The following is a 20906-nucleotide window of genomic DNA, read 5'->3' on the forward strand; positions in this document are numbered from 1 at the left end:
CAAAGAATCCACCTGTCTCACAACTCCCCTTTGCTCAAACAAAGCATTTCATGGAAAACCTGTCTACAGCTGTCCGCAGGTAAAATGACACCACACAAAGTTGTTCTGTCTAGGGGGAGAGCAGAGCATCTATTCTCCTTCTATATAAGAGCCTAAGGTGTCCACACATACTCTTAAAAAATCAGAGGAGAATTGGGAATATAATTGACAATTGCCTTGCAGACTACAGACATCTTATAACATATATTTTATTCATAAGATGCTATATCACTAGGAGTAACCAAATCCTTGTTTGAAAGCCAAGCCCTGTCTAAATTTCTATTCAGAAATTTGAGACCTTAAAAAAGGTTTCTTTTCCTGATCATTTCATGAATACCTTGGATTTTTTCCTCTCATATAAATATTAAGTTATATTGACACAGAAAAGAGCATAGCAAAATTTATATTTTTAATGGGAAATTTTACCTAACCTGCAGCTTTACCTTAAAATAAAAAACTGGGGAACTGCACATTAATCCCAGATTCAGACCTTGTCCGTTACTTCACTCTCACTCTGGTTCACTCCCTTGTGGGACAGAAACCATGTATGATTTATTTTTGCATAACACATTGTTTTATGTAGATTAGAATTCTAGTATTCAAAAAATATTTCATGATGAATTACCTTTCTTGATAAACTATTGTCAAATAAGTGTGTGTTTCAGGAAAGCAAAAAAGAACATTTAAAGCATTTTTAACTTTATTTTTACCATAACTCATGAAAAGTACATTTACATCATAACCATTATATACATATGAACATACATGTATACATCTATCCAAAACAAAAATTATAACTAAAAAACAACTTACCCTCCAGATGGCTGATGATTTGGGCTATTTATTCTATTTCACTTTTTTAAATGCTACTCATGACCCCCTAGCAGATTTCATGACATCTAATGGTTTGTGATTCAGTTTGAAAAATATTGATTTAGAAAACTAGTTTCTGGAAACAAATATGGAAGCAAACGATAAATAAAAAAACTAGAAAAAAAGTTTTAAAATAATGGGTACTTACTTGGTTGATGCCAAAGCAACAGTGGGTGGCATCTGCTGAAAGAATGGAAGGAACGGCCTGGGGACGAAAGGAAAATACAAACATGTGGGACTTCTACATTGTGTGTACTCTCAGTTTTCTCCCACAGAGCTTGAACATCCCGTATGTCAGTAATCCTCAAACTTTTGACGTACATAAAATCACTAGGGAGGGGAGAGATTCTTGTTCAAAATGCAAAGTCCCAAGTCTAGACGAGGGGATGCAGCAGATATATGGCAGAGCCAATGAAGCTGTACTTTAAACAATCGTTGCAGTGTTTCCTCTGCAGGTGGGAAACAAGGAACACTTTGAGAAGCAATGCTCTATAGTTGGGCTTCAGCTGGTCATTAGCTTCCAGAAACTTCTCAAGTGCCCTGAGACATTCTGACATTCCCAATGATTTAGTTTTTAAAATTTCCCCTCAAAAGTCTAGGAATTGAGTATACTATGTTAAGAATTTAATATTTCTCTGAAAAAGTCAACATCATAGAGTGTCCATAAGGAGTTTGCTCATAAATAATAATGTGGACTACAAATTTTCTTTCTTGAGGAAGCTCATTTAGATATACCAAGCCTATTTTTCTAACTCAGGTAAGACCTACAGGGAAGTATTCATCTTACGTTAATTTGATCTGAGTATATGATTATCTCTTGAGTATTAATCACAAATGAAACAAAGTGAATCTTGAACCATGTTAGTTTTGGCAACATTCACACAAAGAAAGCAAATGTCATCTATTTACTCCCTTTTAACAATTTTCCCTGCACTATGACTGTCATGCTGTCTCTAGTATATCTCACTTCATGTGATGACTTTTTTTTTTTTCAAATATACATTCTTATTTACAGTTAAGTACAGTGGGGCCTTGACTTACGAGTTTAATTCATTCTGTGACGGAGCTCGTAACGCAAATTACTTGTATGTCAAATCACTGTGATTTGACAAATCACTAGTTCGCTGCGCCAACTAGCGGTGGGGTATATGAAGCTGGCTCGTACATAACCTGAATTTTAGCTCGCAACTCAAAGCAAAAAATCGGCCAAGAAACGGCTCGTATCTCGAAAAAACTTGTTAGTCGGGACACTCGTAAGTCAAGGCCCCACTGTTGCCTTGAAGTCAGGCAGACTTAGTTGGGATCCCAGCTCTGTCACTTGCTAACTTAGGTGAGCATGAGTAACTTATTATCCTCTCTTGGTTACAGCTTCCTTAGTGGTAAATTGGGATAATATATCCTAACCTACATTTCTTTTGTGAAAATTTAAAATATATATGTAAAGCACTTAAAGTAGTGCCTGGAACATTATATGCACTTAAAAATGATAGCAACTCTCATTATCATAAAGAGGTTCTCTACTAATATCAGGGCTCATATTCTTAGTAATTACTTTCTACCTTTCAAAATATTTATAGCGATTCTTCCCAGTAACATCAGGATCTTCATAAACTTCTTTAGGCATTTGAAAAGAAGTGTCACATCTAAAATAAAGCAGGAAAACATTATTCAAGTCTAACATATTTCCAAATACCATTTCTATTTAATATTTCTATGTCTATAAAGTAGGAGATACAAGTGTATTTCAGACTGAGAGCAAAGTCTTCTATAACATACATCTGACTGACTTTCCCTGAGCCAGGAAACCTGGAATTAACAAAAGGAAGTGAGAGTTAAGAAAAGAGTCAATTGGCATAGACACAGAGAACAGAATGATGGTTGCCAGAGGGGAGAAGGGTTGGGGGACTGGGTGAAAAAGGTTGAAGGGATTAAGAAGTACAAATTGGTAGTTACAAAATAATCATGGGGATGTAAAGTACAGCACAGGGAATACAGTCAACAAAATTATAAAAACTATGTATGGTGCCAGGTGGGTTCTGGAAATATTGGGGGGACACTTTGTCCAGTATATGGTTATCTAACCACTATGCTGTACACCTGAAATGAGTGCAAAGTAATACTGGATGTCAACTGTAATTGAAGAATAAAATTTAAAGTTCTTTTTAAAAAATAAATGAATTACTTGATTTATTTAAAAAAAAAAAACAAGAAAGGAGTCAATTTATAAAATCCCACATTTTTTAAAAAAAATGCCTACTTTTAATTAATAGCACATGAGAATAACAAAGTTTTAAAAGACAACTTTTGATATCCGGGCTGAAAAACAGCACTGAAAAAAAATGTTTACTAGGTATGAACTAGTAAATAATCAAAAGAATAAGGAATTCAGGACACTTGTCTGTGAAGGTGCTTTGGCTACAAGTCTCCAAAACATATTTAGATACTACCAGAAAAGTACACATCCAATTTCTAAGATGGATCAAAGGAACAACAAATTCAGTCACCTCCACCTGTGGTGGCAAGATGTCAATATATATATATTAGAGGTCCAGTGTATGAAAATTCATGCACTGGCGGGGAGGGGGTCCCTCAATCCGGCCTGCCCCCTTTCACAGTCTGGGAGCCCTCAGGGGATGTCCTACTGACAGCTTAGGCCTGCTTCCCCAGGGGAGTGGGCCTAAGACGCAGTCTGGCCTCCATCTGCAGGAGCAACTGGCCGATCAGGGGAAGGCGATGCCCCCATTATGCCTCTGCTGCTGCCACTGCTGGCCACCACGGCTGCCTGAACCTCGGGCCCTCGCAGCGGCAGCCACCATCCGCGGCCTGCCTGAGCCTCGGGCAGCCACTGCGGCTTTGTCCAGAAGGATGTCCACCCTAATTAGCATATTACCCTTCTATTAGTATAGATTCACTCCAACCTTCTGAGACCATCTGCTAACCAATAAACCTATAACCACTGCTCCTGCATCAGGCTTGGTTTGATTAAAGGGGTTAAGAGAGAGAATTTGGGGTCCACTGGCCTAGGTATAGCATCAAAATTATACGTTTTAAAATAATGCAAAATAAATGAATATTTTTAATATGAAAAATGCATTTATTAAAAACATGAGTAGCAGCTGAAGCTACTAGACACTTACATGCCAAGTTGCTGGAGGGTTTCTCTCCGTTTCTGCTCATGTCCCCTCCATTCCCGACTGATGAATGGTGGGACAGGATCTGCCTTGCTCCAATATAGAGAATGTCTTGGGTAATGGATCAGGTTACTGAACATAGTCCTAAACCTGGGAACTTTCCTCTAATGTTAGGCAGGGAGAAAAAGGACAAAATTATGCCATCAGATTTTCTAAAGCCTTTTACTTACATTGCAAACTGTTTTTAAAGGATAAAAAAGAGTGTATCTGGCACAGAAAGAAGGGTTATTGATATATACATAGAATATCTCTGGAAGAATACCCAAGAAACTAATGACAATGAATGATTATGTAAAGGGAACAGAGGGCTAGAATTTACTTCATATTGTATACGCTTTTGTACTTATTGAATTCTTTTAATACAGGTATATATCACTTTCCCCATTTAAATAAATTAGGTTATTCATTATTAGAGGCCTGGTGCATGAAATCCGTGCACAGGGTGGGCAGGTCCCTCAGCCCAGCCTGCACCCTCTCGCAATCCGGGACACCTCAGGGGATGTCTGACTGCCAGTTTAGGCCTGATCCTGCAGGGACATCCGTCTTGCAATCTGGGACCGCTGGATCCTAACCGCTCACCTGCCTGCCTGCCTGCACACCCCTAACCATTTGCCTGCCTGCCTGCCTGATCACCCCTAACCATTTGCCTGACTGCCTGATCGCCCCTAACCCCTCACCTGCCTGCCTGATCGCCCCTAACCACCTCTGCCTCGGGCCCCCACACCCGGGACCCAGGCTTCTCTCCTCTGGCAAGCCGCAGGCACCCAGGACCTGGGCAGCTTTGCCTGGGCAGGCACCCGGGACCCCGGGCGGCACCGCCTGGGCCCCAGCTTTGTCAGGAAGGACATTCGGAATGACATCCAGAAGACATTCTGTCTATCTGGTCTAATTAGCATATTACCCTTTTATTAATATAGACTAGTTAATTAATCCCCACACTGGGCCACAAGCATCAAGATGTCTTTGTCCCCTAGTAATCAAGGCAAAGTAATTTCTGTAGAACATAAAAACCAGTGGAGATTTGTTTTAAATTGATTTTTTAAAAAATATATTGTGTTGATTTTTTACGAAGAGGAAGGGAGCGGGATAGAGAGTTAGAAACATCTATGAGCCCTAACCGGTTTGGCTCAGTGGATAAAGCGTCGGCCTACAGACTGAAGGGTCCCAGGTTCAATTCCGGTCAAGGGCATGTACCTTGGTTGCGGGCACATCCCCAGTAGGAAGTGTGCAGGAGGCAGCTGATCAATGTTTCTAACTCTCTATCCCTCTCCCTTCCTCTCTGTAAAAAAATCAATAAAATATATTAAAAAAAAAACACAGAAAGAAACATCTATGAGAGAGAAACATCGATCAGCTGCCGCCTGCGCACCTCCTACTGGGGATGTGCTCGCAACCAAGGTACATGCCTTTGGCCGGAATCGAACCTGGGACCTTTCAGTCCACAGGCTGACGCTCTATCCACTGAGCCAAACTGGTTAGGGCTAAATTGATTTTTAGAGAGAGAGGAAGGAACAGGGAGAAGGGGAGAGAAACATCAATATGAGAGTGATACATTGATCAGCTGCCTCCTGCACGCCCCACACTGAGGATCAAGCCTACAACCCAGGCATGTGCCCTGACCAAGAAACAAACCAGCAACACTTTCAATGCCCAACCAATTGAGCCACACTAGCCAGGGCAATAAATCAATCTTATCAGCACAGCCACACTAGATGGCTCAGGTTCATTAAACTGTCTTAGGGAATGAATTAGACCTACCAGTCTGCTTCGACTCAGGAATGCTTGGACATTTGCCTGTGTGTGGTCTTGCTCACTTGACACAGTAAACAACGGATCTGCAAAATAAACAATAAGGTAGTATAAGGAACAGAATGTATCTGCTCCTAGTCTGAGAACAATGGGAAAGCAATGTAATTTCTTAATTGGAAAACAAATTAGAAAATTTAGATCTTGCCTAACTCCACAACAGCTCATAGCCCTGTTACTCTACCACAGTGAGAGTCTGTTAGATGCATTTCTTTTCTATGCATTCCAAAATCAGTTTATAGACCTGAATAAAAAAATAATAATAAAAAAGGACATATTCTCAAGCACCATAACCTAAACATGCTTTCTTCTATTCTATGAACAAACCAGTTTCCAGTCTGGGAAGCTCAGGAAATAGTGCAAGAAGAAAGAACACTACGCCCATTTGCAAGTGACAGAAACAATAAATTTGGGCACTCTCATTTCAGTACACAGGGAAAATAGGAACTCTTAACAGTATGTCCTCTCCAAATGGGTCAACATGGTAAGAAAATGTCATTCTCTGATAAAAGATAAATAAGATCAGCTATCTTCAGAATTCACCCCTTACGTTTACAGGTATGTTAATGACGGGACTAAGTTATTTCTCCAAAGTTCAACAATTGATTGATATATTGAAAATAGTATGGAGTAAAGGTAAATTTCTATTCATACTCATTTAAAAGATACCACCGGGTCTATGGTTGCAATTGTGTTATTCACCTGAAATTAGTTTAGCCTGAATAGCTTCTGAGTCTGAATAATAAATACTAAATCATTCTCCTCATATTCCCATAAGGAGTGTGAAGACATGATATCTAAGAAAGATTCTTGCCATCTATAGAAGATACTGCATGACTTGTGACTACACATTCTGCAACATATCCTACAACTGTGATCATAATCAGTGTTCAATAAGCAGTAGAGGGAGCATTTGAGGTCTTGATCCCCAGCGTATGTTGTCAGTTTGACTTAAATAAATTCATAAATATTCTCAAAATGGGGAGGGGGGAGGGGGAGGGGGAGGGGGGAGCAGTAGAAAGTCCTCTGAGATGCCCACGTAATAGCAGTCACCAGGTATCACTTGCTTACTCCTAGACAGTATTAAGTGCTTTACATGCAACCAGAGGCCTGATGCATAAAATTCGTGCAAGGGGCTCAGTCCCCTCCCCGCCCAGCTTCATCCTGAAGGTAGTCCGGAAGGACGCCCGGAAGGATGTCCAGTCTAATTAGCATGTTTTTTATTATTATAGATATTTGACTTAACCTTCACAAAAACCCAGTGAGGTAGGTGCTAGGCTTCCATTTTATAGGTGAGGAAACGGAGGCTTTAAGAAGTTAGCAACTTACTGTTTGGCAGTTAGGATTTGAATCCCAATCCTCTGGCTCCCAGGCTTAATAGTATAAAAAGCCCATGAATTTTATGGGGGAAATTGTCCCATGGATATCATGAGAGAGCCCCTCAACCAATTTACCCATATTGTAGAAACAGTTCTAAAAAGCCCAGGAAGCCCTGACTGGTTTGGCTCAGTGGATAGCGCATCAGCCTGCAGACTCAAGGGTCCCGGGTTCGATTCCAGCTAAGGGCATGTACCTTGGTTGCGGGCACATCCCCACTAGGGGATGTGCAGGAGGCAGCTGATCAATGTTTCTCTCTCATCGATGTTTCTAACTCTCTATCCCTCTCCCTTCCTCTCTGTGAAAAATCAATTAAAAAAAAAAAAGCCCAGGAAGTTGTCACAACCAAGTAATGGTGAGAGGAAGTGTTTGAAATCCCAAGACATAATGACTACTTTTAGGGGAAAGTATAACAAACTGCAGATTCTGGGGGGAAATAAAAGGAGAAAAGAGTTCATGATAAATTTAGAAAGTATTTTTAAATAGTTTGAAAGCTAGGAAAGATGTATGTGTTTAAAAGACTTTAATTATCAGGACAGTAGTGTAGCTCCTAATCCATTGACAAATGTACAGATTCAAGGAAGTGACAAAGCATAGTGGGCAATTCAAAAGAGGCACATGATACACAGCATTTACAAAAAAATGGAGGGAAATGCATACTGGTATATAAATGATTGGCAGTTAGGATTTATAAAAGAATCTTATATAATAAAAGAGAAACATGCAAATTGACCGTGCCTCCGCTACACTCTCAAGCCATGCTCACCATCCATGCCCACCAGCCAATCAGAGTGACTATATGCAAATTAACCTAGCCAAGATGGCAGCCAGCAGCCACAGAGCTGGAGCAAGCCGGAGGCTTGGTTGCCCCCGGTGATGGATGAAGCCAAGCTTCCCGCCTGCCCTGGCCGGCTGTGGGCTCCGCTCAAGGCAACAAAGTTTCAATTATAGAAGATAAATAAATCCCAGATACCTGCTTCCAGCCAGCCTCCACTGGGAGCTTGGGTGGCTGGGGGCTGTGGCCAGCCTGCAAACAGCCATCAGCCCCTCACCCAGGCTGGCCACACACTCATGGGGTGAGGGTCCCTGCTGGGGTTCTTGGCCAGCCTGCAAACAGCCATCAGCCCCTCACCCAGTCTGGCCACACCCTCATGGTGTGAGGGCCCCGCTGGGGGGCTTGGCCAGCCTTCAAACAACCATCAGCCCCTCACCCAGGATCACCAGGCACCCCAGCAGGGACCCACACCCTGAAGGGGCTGTGGCCAGCCTGTGTACTGCCATCAGCCCCTCACCCAGGCTGGCCAGGCACTGCAGTGGGGACCCCCACCATGAAAGGGGTGTGGCCAGTCTGAAAATGGCCCTCAGCCCTTCACCCAGGTTGGCCAGGCACCCCCGCAGGACCCCTACCCTGATCCAGGACACCCTTCAGGGCAAACCTGCCAGCCCCCACCCATGCACCAGGCCTCTATCCTATATAATAAAAGGGTAATATGCAAACTGACCCTAACAGCAGAATGACTGGCCACTGTGACATACACTGACCACCAAGGGGCAGATGCTCAATGCAGGAGCTGCCCTCTGGTGATCAGTGCCCTCCCACAGGGGGAACTCTGCTCAGCCACAAGCCAGGCTGATGGCTGCCAGTACAGCGGTGGTGGTGGGAGCCTCTCCTGTCTCCTCAGCAGCACTAAGGATGTCCGACTGAAGCTTAGGCCTGCTCCCTGCTGGCAAGTGGACATCCCCCAAGGGCTCCCAGGCTGCCAGAGGGATGTCTGACTGCCAGCTTAGGCCCAATCCCCCAGGGAGCGGGCCTAAGCCAGCAGGTGGACATCCCCCAAGGGGTCCCAGACTGCGAGAGGGCACAGGCCAGGCTGAGGGACCCACCCGAGTGCACAAATTTTTGTGCACTGGGCCTCTAGTGTCAATTATAAAATACCATAGAAATGTAAGGTATCTGAATTTATCTTAATTACTACAGTGATCACAAGAGTAAAATGACATTTAGTGACTATGCCCAAGCAAAGCTTTCTAGAGGAGCAAAAGTCTTGAATAAATAATTAACTACATTGAAAGGCCATTGGGTTTGAGAGATGGGGACAGAGGAAGGGTGAAAAAGCTTGGAAAGGTGTTCATATTTGTACCATTGACCCCCCACCCACCCTGGTCAACACTTACCTTATTTCTCTCTTCAATTTTCAGCTAAGATATACAAGGACTCTATACAATTGGTGGTGAGCTTTAGGCTAAGAACTCATGTAGAGTGCCACCCCAGTCCCTATCATAGCAAAAGAAATCCATACACAGCGACTCTCTATCAGATGGAAGAAGGAAGCATATACATTGCAAGCAGGGTTTGAGTTGCTAAATAAAGTATAGGATGCCCAGTTAAATTTGAATTTCAGATAAGCAAAGAATTATATAAATACTAGAGGCCCAGTGCATGAAATTCCTGCACTTAGGGGTGGGGGGGGTGGAGGGAAAGGCTCAGTCCAGCCTGCACTCCCTCGCAGTCTGGGACCCCTCGGGGGATATCTGACTGCTCATCCCAGGGGGATCAGGCCTAAGCCTGCAGTCAAACATCCCTCTCACAGTCTGGGACCCCTCACTCCTTACTGCCCACCTGCTCTCTACTCCTTACTGCTTGGCTCGCTGCTCCTTAGTGCTGCCATGGAGGCAGAAGAGGCCACCACCGCCACTGCGCTTGCCAGCCAAGAGCCCGGCTTCTGGCTGAGCCGTGCTCCCCTTGTGGGAGCGCACTGACCACCATGGGGCAGCTCCAGTGTTGAGCATCTGCCCCCTGGTGGTCAGTGTGCATCATAGCGGCCAGTCGTTCCACTGGTCATCCTTGCCAGTCGTTCTGCCATTCCATTGATTTGCATATTAGGGTCTTATTATATAGGATATCCCAAGTATTGCATGGAACTAAAAATGTAAACCAAAATAGTACACATTATTTGCCTCAAATTCAAATGTAACAGTGTGTCCTATATTATTTTTTTTCTCTTCACCTAAGGATATGTTTTGATTGGTTTTTTAGAGAGAGAGGAAGGAAGGGGGCGAGAGAGAGAGAGAGAGAGAGAGAGAGAGAGAGAGAGAGAGACCTTGATGTGATAGAGAAACATCAATCGGTTACCTCACGTACACCCCCGACCAGGAATTGAATCAGCAACCTAGGTATGTGCCCTGACTGGGAATTGAACCCACAGCTGGTTGGTGTATTGGACAATGCTCCAACCAACTGAGCTGCCCAACCAGGGCAATGTCCACTCTTATATTTGCTAAACCTGCTAACCCTACCAGGGTGAAAGACCATAAGATCTAAGATATTGAGCAGGAGGCCTCGGCACCTTAGTTCTGACGTCCCTGCCCTGGCTATATTATGCTTCCTGTCCATGAATAGCTGTCAGGATGCCTGCTTTATTAGAACAATCCAAAGTTTGATTTAACCTATTCTGAGTGGACGTGGAAACTTTTAGTAATCTCTCTGGGGTGGGGGTAGGAGGAGGAATTACTTTTAGGGATAAAAGAAAGAAGGAGCTGAATAAATTCTTTGCCTGTCTTTGCTGAAGGAAGATGTCTTCCCTAGTTCCAAATTACCTTTGAAACAAACGTGGTGATGTGTTTAGAGGAGTTTACTAGATTTATTTTACAAGATGAAATCACGAGCAGGTTTCATTACACAGACCCTACAGGAAATGGGTATTCGACAGGATTCCCATCCAAAGGAGACCCTGGGAATCCCAGAGGATATATGATGTGGTTAAAAGTAATGCAAGGTTCAGGTGAAGAGCCTGGGACTACTGAGGTAAAATTGGAAAAAGTCATGCTTAAATATGATAAGTTTTGTAAAATAGTAAATTCAATAATTTAATAAACATTTATGAGGCACCTAGCATATGTACCAGCACTGGAATAGGTACTGAATGGGCTACAAATATGTCTAGAGCAGCGGTTCTCAACCTATGGGTCGCGACCCCCTTGGAGGTCGGTCGAATGACCCTTTCACAGGGGTCGCCTAAGACCATCGGAAAACACATATATAATTACATATTGTTTTTGTGATTAATCACTATGCTTTAATTATGTTCAATTTGTAACAATGAAATTGGGGTCACCACAACATGAGCAACTATATTAAAGGGTCGCGGCATTAGGAAGGTTGAGAACCACTGCTCTAGAACAAGAACTTAGAGAACGCAACGGGACTTAAGGTCCAGTATAAGAGACAGAACGTAAATGGATAATCAGGGCATCACAATAAATTGGGGCTTTAGTGGCCCAACAGGACTCCGTGGACCTAGTGTATAAGCAATACTTTATTGGATAAGAATAAGTTTAAAGAAAAAGAGAAAACTAAAACTATGGGGAGATAAACTGTCACTTTACCGAGAATGCCAGATTTGGAGGTGTCCAGAGAATGGCAACGGAAAGGTCCTTGTTGGGCATTTTATGCAGTTTGAGTGCGGGGCTGTTGAGAGACTCTCCAAGCCTGCAAATCATTGCATACTTTCCTTGATACTAAAACTCCCAGGATGATCGCTTAAGGCTGTGCAAATTATCAGGAAGAGAGGATGGCGAAGAGTAGGGCGGCGCCGCGCCGCGCTGGGGGACGCAGAGCGCACGGACGGCTTCCGAGGAGCCCTGGAGGGATCGGGGCTGCCCCCACCCAACAAAGGACAACCGCGGGCCAGGGGTTTGTCCTTAGGCTCGTCTTTCCTCTTTCGTTCGCCCGTCCCACCGTCTTAGGACCCACCGCGTCCACAACTCAGGAGGGAGGTCTGGGGCACCCTTACCGTACAGGTAATCATACGTTCGGCTGCAGGAGACGTGGCCCTTGGCCCCCGAATTCACCTCGCATCGGGTTTGAGACCCCTGCTGCTTGGCCTGGGGCTCCACGATGGTCATGGTTTGGCTCATGGTGCCTCCTCTCCCCTCCCGCCAGCAGGGGTCCAAATAGGTACGCGGAGCAGCTGTGTGCACCGTAGCTATGGTAACCTCGGCTGGAACTGGAGGGTGAGGGGCGGGGCGAGGAGCAGAGGAGGCGGGGCTAGAATATGGGGCGGGGCTCAAGAGGGACGGGATCGCGGGTGCTGGCGTGGGAGAGAAGTGGGGTGGGAATGAGCAATCCGCCTTGGAGGGGAGCGCAGAGGGCGGAGGGGTAGAAAGGACGTGGAAGTGGCCGGAATGGGCAGGGGAGGGCAGGGGAGGGGAGGGCCCACCTTACTTGCCACTACATTCCCGAGGTGGAGCCTCAAGCTTACCTCAAATTCAAAGGTAACGGTGTGTCCTGTATTACTCAGTTCAACGCTGCAGGGCCCGAGGCTGCGGAAATGGCTGCTGCTCAAATACAGCAGCGATTTGTAACCTCCTTCGGAAATCCCTGGGAAATTTCAGAACCTTCTAGAGTGGTTGTCTCTCATTTCGGACATCCCCTTTTCGCGGGGCCCCTTCTGCGAGCTGAGGGTTCCAGCTCCTGAACGCAGAGCCTTGGCGCTTCGAGGGCCACAGGCGTCCGAGGGCTCCGTGCTGTTGTGACTGTTCAGCCGCACGCTGCTGCCATTTACTGACCCCTGGGCATTAAATCAACAGAGATCACGTACTGTAGGCACTTCCTCTGCTTTTTGAAACTATTTGTTAGGGGAAATTTTTTTAACATAGGCAAAAGTGAATCCACTTTTAATAATGACCCCTCATGTACCTATCATCAGGAATCAACAATTACCAACATTTTGCCAACCTCATTTCATCTATTCCCTCCCCTCTTTTTGCTCGAGTATTTAAAAACAAAACCCAGACATTATTTTACCCTTAAATTAATCTGCATCTCAAACTGATACGGATCTTTTTTAAAAAAACTTAACCACCAATCTAACAAAATTAATAATTCCGTCATATCATCTAATACTCAGTTCCTATTCAAATTTCCCTGGTTGTGTCCAAGATGTCATTTAATGGTTGGTTTGTTCTGATCAAAAGGTAAGTCTTCGCATTGCATTTTGGTATGCCTCTTAAGTCTTTCATCCTAGAACAGTTATTCTAACACTTTCAATCATTTCCTTTATTACCTGGGATTCTTTTATAAAAAGAACTTTCTCTCACCAACTCATTGGTCATCCTAAAATATAGGAATCTTAGAGGAAAGACTGGAAAAATGCTGGATTCTTTCACTTTAATTAACACATTTCAGAGAAATGAGTTTGATTTTGTAACCTGGAGGCATTTATAGACTTAGATTTTGGTTAGACCAGTCACTGTAATGGCTTCCTTTTTTATTTTGATGCAATTAACTTTATCAATTTATTTACTTGCAATTTGTGTTTTTCAAATAGGTTGTTCCTTCCTCCTGGGTGTAAAGATCATCTCTTCCACTATCGTCTATCAATTTCTTAGTTTCACCTCTCACATGTGGACCTTTAATGCACCCAGTGCCCCTCCTTTTGATGTGGTGTTTAATTTTTTCCAATTAGCTTTCTTTTCCCTAATGATTTGTTGAACTGTGTTATTGTATGTTTCCAAGAGATGTTGATGTTGATAGTTCAAGAAACACCATTTGAGTGGCAAGATACTATACAACAGGAGTGAACACCTAGTTGAAAGAACTGATAATGTAGATAAAGGTACATTTAGGAGGACATAAGAGCAATGTTTTATATTATTAAACATACTAATCCCATAATGAAGCAAAAATCATGCTTATTAGAAGTTTTTAGAGGACAAAATGGGAATGGTTTTAGTAACTTGGAAAATACGAATATAGAACCTAATTCCATTCAGCACCTGACCACCTGGGTTCCCTGAACTAAATCTCAGAAATACAGAAACAAACTTTAGTTAGGTGATATTGAAATTTTGATTACCCCAAATATCTATCATCAGGTAGTTATTTGAATAATGCCACAAAGTCCTGCTTTAAAAAATAGTTCAGTCCCTTTGCCCAATAATTCTCAGCAAAAAAAAAAAAAAAAAACCACAATAGGTGTGCACATTGTATTGCAAATAACATAGGACAACAGTTTACGTATCTACCTGAATTCAAGAAATGTCAAAGGAAGGCATTTTTCAATTTTATTAAACAATATACTGTACTTGTCCTGACTGAACAATTCATACTGAAATCAAATTAGTAGGAGGGAGCTATAGACATCAATTAACTGCGGATTTAAAGTGTATGGGGTGAGGTATGGGTGGTAGGGAAAATTTTTTTCAATACTGTGGAATGTCGTTGTTCAGTGTCTTTGTCACTCGTCTTTAACTAGGACAATGAAAACAGGGGAGAGCGTCAGGAAGAAGGCAGTGCCCACCCTGAAATACAGAGAACTAAGCTCTAACTCCAAGGGGGCCGGCTTTCAATAGTGTGCTCTCTCGTTTATCAGGGACAAGACGTTTCACTTCCTAGGGCTTCAGTTCTCGACATTCGCGGTAGGTGGAGGGCTTGAGCGATGTCTGATTTCCTCATTCTCGACCTTTCTGAATTGTGAACTCTGCGCGCCCTTTCACCTCGCCTCTCTGCGCCTGCGCCAAAGAGGCGTCTCGGTGACGTTATTTAGTCGCTTCTGCGCATGCGTCCTTTTGATCCTCCGTCTCCCGCGCCCAACCGTCTGAGAGAGGCAGGACTTCCGGTCTTTCTGGACCGGATGCCGGAAGTGACTGCGAGCGAATCGGCGTTTGCGGAGGTTGGGAGCGTTGAGAGTCCCTGTACCTAGTAGCTGCTTTCATCTTGCAAGATGCCGGGTCTGGCGGCCGCAAGCCCTGCCCCTTCTGAGACGCAGGAGAAGAAACCGCTGAAGCCCTGCTGCGCCTGTCCAGAGACCAAGAAGGCGCGCGATGCGTGGTCAGTGCGCGGCTCGGGTGGGACACGGGTGAAGGGTTAGGAGAGAGGTCCGGTTGACCCGACCTCCGTTCACTCATTTTCCCCCAGGAAGGGTTTTTGAACATAACTTTAGGTCGGAAGATGTCGAAGTGGGTAAATTTGCTACTTGATTTAAAGGAGCTTTAAGTGAATGGAGACATGCCAGTAATTGCTATGGACTATTATAAAAAATTGAGCAAAACCAAAGAGTAATAATTTTCTGGTGATTCCTACCAAATTTTAGACATAGTAGGACACGGTACATTTCTTAACAGTACTAAAGCGTCCCTCCCCCCCCCCCCTTAGGTAGATCATTTCAGTCAGTTTGTAACTGTTAGGAGACGTTGTAGTGTTCAGGAGAGGACCTCTAGATTACCATCACGCTACAAAAGCTTTTGTTCGTTTTCATTTTATGCAGCCTCTCTTGTGGAACAAATCTTATTAGGAATTTTAAGATGTGAATGTCCACTTCCCTTCAGCCCCTTTTTTGTCCTTACATAAAGGCAAAGAAAATATAAGCGGCATAATGAGGTCAATAAGAGCTGTAGGAGCCCAGTGCTTTTTTGTTAATCCTTAGTACTTTGCAAATAATATTGTGGAGGGAGAATTGAAACGGGGCGTTCAAAACAAGTCACCCCAAGATATGCTTCTGTGATTTGCAGGTTGTTTTGAGCTAAAGGCCATGTTAGCTGTGGCCTCAAGAGAATCTGCCTCCCCCCACACACTCCCCTTCCCCCTTAACTTCCTAGAAGAACTTGAATTAGGGGCCTTGCCTATAAGAGATGATCAGAAATAACTTCTTTTGACCTATTTATGGGGCAGGACAAACTTATAAGTATTAAGTATCTGCTTTTAAAATCCTGCAGTGACCTTTTAAAGCCCCCAAGGCACCTTACCTCCTCCCTAGCTCAGGAAGTCTTCCGTACCCATGTTCCCTTTCTGTCTCAACTGCTCCTGCGTGCGGAGTCTCTGGCTCTTATGGATGCAGGGTTCCCAATACCTCTGTATGTATTACATTTGATTATTTTCTCTTGCTAATGTCTCAAGCCTATTGGATTATTAGACCAATCAGAAGAACATTTTTTTTGAACTCTAGCTACATTCCATCAGACTATGTTCTGCCTCACTCCACATCACTATTATGCATGCTTACTTACTGCTAATATTCTTAACGGCTACTTTGTTAGATAACAAGTACCTTTTGCTTTGTAGCATTATTGAGAAAGGAGAAGAGCACTGTGGACACCTAATTGAGGCCCACAAGGAATGCATGAGAGCCCTGGGATTTAAGATATGAAATGGTGAGCATGGTACTCTCTGATGGGGAAGGTAATACATAGGCTCATTGCTTCAAATTTCTCTATTGCTCTACAGATTTTGCAGTCATTGGGCAACATTTTATCTGAAAGGTAGTTCACCTGGTTAATCTAACATGCGGAAATAGCACTAAAAAATAACTTTTCAGTTTCTAATGTAGGGAGTAAGTGACGCTAATAAATTGAGAGGTATTGGGTGGATTTGGGAAGGGAAGAATTTAGCTTTTAAGAAAGGGCTTTACCGGGAATCATGGCTTAGGAATTTCATAATATTTAGTTGTGCTTAAAGGAACTAAAGGGAAAACATTCTATTCCTTGTTTCTAATGTTGTGAGTCTTTAATAAGTGCTTTTAAACAGAGAGTAGGCAACACATGAAGTATTGCTTTCTGCAAAACAAAAATGAAATTTTTGCTGTTTCTCTTTTGTACTGTGCTTTATTCTAATCACTAACCCATTGTATGCCATAAGCGTCTATATACGCAAGCGGCAGACCTTCCCCACACGCCATGTGTGTCTATAAAAAAAAAAAAATGTTTTCTCTAAGTGGCAGCCCTGACCAACTTTAAAATCATTTTTCCTGAAAATTTTCAGCTGAAACTATTCAAGAACACCAGAATTGTAATATATTTATTTTTATAATATTCATTGCAAATTGATTTTTTAAATTCAAAATATCGTGGTGTGTGGGGATGATTTTCATTTTGGATGCGTGACAGTTAACTGGTTAAAACTCAGACCATTTTTTGAAGAACTTTGAATCTAAATTTTAATGCTGAAGGGGACCTTAATAAATGATTTTTCTTTCATTTGGAAGCTCTTCAGGTAGCAACTTGACTCACTCCCTCACTTCATTCAGATCTGTTCAAATACCTCCTTGTTGGAGAGGCTTTCCCTCAACATTCCAGCTAAAATAGCATCCCTTACCTGGTTGGCAGGCTCAGTGGTTGAGCATTGACCTATGAACCAGGAGATCATGGGTTCGATTCCCAGTCAGGGCACATGCCCCAGTTGTGGGCTTGATTCCCAGTAGGGGGTGTGCAGGAGGCAGCTGATCAGTGATTCTCTCTCATCATTGATGTTTCTATCTCTCCCTCCCTGAAATCAATAAAAATATATTTACAAATAAGTAAAATAACATCCCTCCCCCATCGCTGTATCCCAGCCCCGTCCAAGAAACTTTCTGTGATAATGAAAGCGTCCTGCACTTGCACTCTCCAGTATAGTAGCCACTAGCCATATGTGACTGTTGAACCCTTGAAATGTGAGTACTAAAACTGAGGAACTGTATTTTTAGTTTTATCTAATAAGCACATGTGGCTAGTGTCTACTTTATTCTTAACACCATTGCCTGCATATTATGTAGTTATTTATCATCTGCTTTGTTTTACTCCAACTAGAATATGATCTCTGAGAGAGTAGGAATTTTCTGTTTCACTGTCACATTCTCAGGATCTAAAACATAGTAGGTGTTCATTAGAGATTGTTATTAAATGAATAAATAAATGAAATTAAATCCTATAAATATGAAATGATTCCTGAGATGGGTTAGCAGGATCAGAACTGGAACCTGTCTCCAGGCAGACTCCCTCTGCCCTTGGCTTTCCACATCACACCACCACTTTTAATTTAATAATGGCTGAGAGATAATGCCACAGCCCATACCAATATAACAGTAATAGAGAGCCTGGCTTCTTTCCCTTTCACCTCTTTCCTGCCTCTTTGGAATTTCACATATGGCCAGTGTTCCTCATTGAGCTATAAAAAGGAGGATAAGGAACTTGTCCCAAGTTGATAAGAAGTATCACTGTATAGTGGAAAACATTGTAGGCTGAAAGTGCTCAGGCTTAATTTTGGTTCTCCTGATGTCTAGCTTAATATGTTTTATTTCAGCTACATCCTCTTTGGACTTTACTTTTTGTTTTGTTTTGTTTGTTAATCCTAACCCAAGGATTTTAAAAAAATATAAAATATATATATATATATATTTTTTTTTTTTATTTTTTTTTTAAGAGAGAGAGAGAGTAGAAAGGAGGGAGGGAGGAATGGGGAGAGACAGACACATTGATTGTTTGCCTCCCATACATGCCCCAACTGGGACTGGGGATTGAGCCTGCAACCCAGGAACATGCCCTTGACTGGGAATCAAACCCAAGATCTTTCCGAGCTTGGGCTGACACTCTAACCACTGAAAGTAACACTGGCCAGGGTTGGACTTTACTTTTTATTGATAAAAAGAGAACCATAATAAGTTTTTTTATTTAAATATGTTATGGTATATCTACTCTGTATATATGAAATACTAAAGTGGCTTTTAGATTAGATGGTCATGGTGAACTGTTTTGTAAAATAAGTAAATTTGAATGGGGGTTGTGTTCTTGAAAAGTATAAATATACCTATTGATTCTTTTTAAAGACATGGAATCTCAACACTTGTACATGGCTTTTTTGTTGTTAGTCTACACACATCCAGAGGAGAGTCCTGAGACCAAAAATACACCTCCCTAAGTGGAGAGCAGGGAAACACCAAACGAAGAGGCTAGCCAATCCAGTTTGGCAATTAATAGAGTTTATTAAGGGAAACTTACATACAAGGCCCGTCTGGGGCAGCTTAAAGATGAAATAGATCCCTATACTCAAACAGGCGCCAGGAAAGCATATAGGGTAAATGGAGGCATAGGTACAGGCACGAGTGTGTGAATACTACCAGGTCAGGACAGCAACCTGTTGCAGAAACCCGCACGTAGAGGGAGGTCAGGGCGGAGTCCTGGTTTATGTCAGAATGAACATCAATTAAGATCAGACATCTATAAGGGGACTTTGCAGAAAACAACCTCTGTTCTGGCCCAGATGCAGCTTGCGGGACAGATGGTGCTCACATCATGGAACAGTTTCTCCTCCACACTTGTTCATAATCTAACTCTCTTCTTAGTCAGTTATGTAAGCTGTTGGCTAGGGCTGAACCTGCCTTTATAAAAAGGGTGATTTTAGAAAATGCTAATTTTAGGAGCACCAAAAGCTTTTCTTGGACTTCATATAAATCACAGAGGTAGTACAGTTGTTACAAGTAGCATATATTCACAAGGACCAGGAGATACCAGTTTTCTTATGTTATTGGGACAGAGTTAGAGTGATTCCTGTGTGTGTGTGTGTGTGTGTGTGTGTGTGTGTGTGTGTGTGTGTGTATCCCTAATATGCAACTAGACCAAACGGCAGAACAACCGGTTGCTATCATGTGCGCTGACCACCAGGGGGCGCACGCGGAACATCTCGGGCGTCGGCCACAGTGGGATGGTGGAGCAGGTGAGCGGGGGGCACCAGACCAAGGCAGGACACTAGTAGCTGTCATTGGGACGAGCCTCTGGTGGTTACTGAAAATTCTTTTCTCCCGTGCTGCAGTCCCACCCGGTGCTCACACCTGCTGCCAGCGCTGGTCCCGCTTGCGCCCGCTGCCAGCACCCAGCGCGGTCAGCCCCAATCACCCCTCAGGGCTTATCCACCTCCCCCTACTCCTGAGGCATGATAAGAACTGGCAGCCGCCTCTTGCACCCATTGCTGGCGCTGGCCCCGCTCGCAACCGCTGCCAGTGACTGGCACCAGTCCCAATTGTTTGGTGACATCAGCGTGTGCAAGCAGTGGCTGCTGGCCCTGATCACCCTGAGGGTTTCTCCACCTCCCCCAGCTCCTGAGGGGCAATGGGGCAGCAGCTTCCGCTCACACCCTGATGATGGTGCCAGCCCCAATCGCTCTGTGCCATCAGGCCCCAATCACTCCTCACCGTCAGTGGGTGCGAGCAGGGGCCAGCGCTGTCAGCGCATGGGAGCGGGGCTGCCGGCAGACAAGGGACAGGGGCTGTGGCAGGAGGGGCCAGGCAGGGGCGTGGAAGATAGGCCGAGACCCGCCCCTGTGCCCACCACAGCCTTATGGCCCACAGTTCCTTTAAAGGTGCACGAATGCGTGAACTGGGACCCTAGTCTATACTAATAAAAGAGTAATATGCTAATTAGACCAGGAGACCTTCCAGACAAAGCCATGGTGGCAGGGCCGAGGCAGGGGCGGTTAGGGGCGATTAGGCCAGGAGGAGAGGGCAGTTGGGGGTGATTAGGTCTTTTGGGGAGATAGTTGGGGACGAGCAGGCCTGCAGTGGGGGGCAGTTGGGGGCAATCAGGCTGGCAGGAGGCAGCAGTTGGGAGCGAGAAGCCGGTGGGAGGGGCAGTTGGGCATGATGAAGCAGGCAGGCATGTGAGTGGTTAGGAGCCAGTGGTCCTAGATTGTGAGAGGGATGTCCAACTGCTGGTTTAGGTAGTTGGACATCCCCCGAGGGGTCCCAGATTGGAGAGGGCGCAGGCAGGGCTGAGGGACACCCCCCATGCATGAATTTCGTGCACTGGGACACTAGTTTGTCTATAAAAGAAAATGCAAGAGCTTTGGACTTAGAAGATCTGGTATTTAACTGG

At 43.8% G+C, this 20906-nt stretch overlaps 2 protein-coding genes across 5 annotated transcripts in view; one reads left to right on the top strand and one right to left on the bottom strand.

Moving 5' to 3' along the window:
• The window catches only part of CFAP91 (cilia and flagella associated protein 91), a 70515-nt gene extending 57711 nt beyond the window's left edge, over window positions 1-12804 (bottom strand). The window contains exons 1-5 of one of the 2 annotated variants that reach the window (XM_059687745.1): window positions 12548-12804; window positions 5862-5938; window positions 4050-4207; window positions 2472-2555; window positions 1061-1117 (exon numbers count right to left, since the gene is read on the bottom strand). In XM_059687745.1, coding sequence (XP_059543728.1) covers window positions 1061-1117; window positions 2472-2555; window positions 4050-4183 — 275 coding nt within the window. In that variant the 5' untranslated portion in view covers window positions 4184-4207; window positions 5862-5938; window positions 12548-12804. Of the gene's footprint in view, window positions 1-1060; window positions 1118-2471; window positions 2556-4049; window positions 4208-5861; window positions 5939-12079; window positions 12344-12547 lie in introns of those variants that run through there. The other variant, XM_059687744.1, reaches the window with a different exon arrangement.
• Window positions 12805-14902: 2098 nt separating this feature from the next.
• The window catches only part of LOC132230381 (cytochrome c oxidase copper chaperone), a 29405-nt gene continuing 23401 nt past the window's right edge, over window positions 14903-20906 (top strand). Inside the window, exons 1-2 of one of the 3 annotated variants that reach the window (XM_059687751.1) lie at window positions 14903-15117; window positions 16348-16436. In XM_059687751.1, the coding sequence (XP_059543734.1) occupies window positions 15011-15117; window positions 16348-16432 (192 nt within the window). In that variant the 5' untranslated portion in view covers window positions 14903-15010 and the 3' untranslated portion in view covers window positions 16433-16436. Of the gene's footprint in view, window positions 15118-16347; window positions 16465-20906 lie in introns of all 3 variants that reach the window. The other 2 variants (XM_059687749.1, XM_059687748.1) reach the window with 2 other exon arrangements.

Source organism: Myotis daubentonii, chromosome 3 (assembly GCF_963259705.1).
Source record: "Myotis daubentonii chromosome 3, mMyoDau2.1, whole genome shotgun sequence".
NCBI classification, from domain to species: domain Eukaryota; kingdom Metazoa; phylum Chordata; class Mammalia; order Chiroptera; family Vespertilionidae; genus Myotis; species Myotis daubentonii.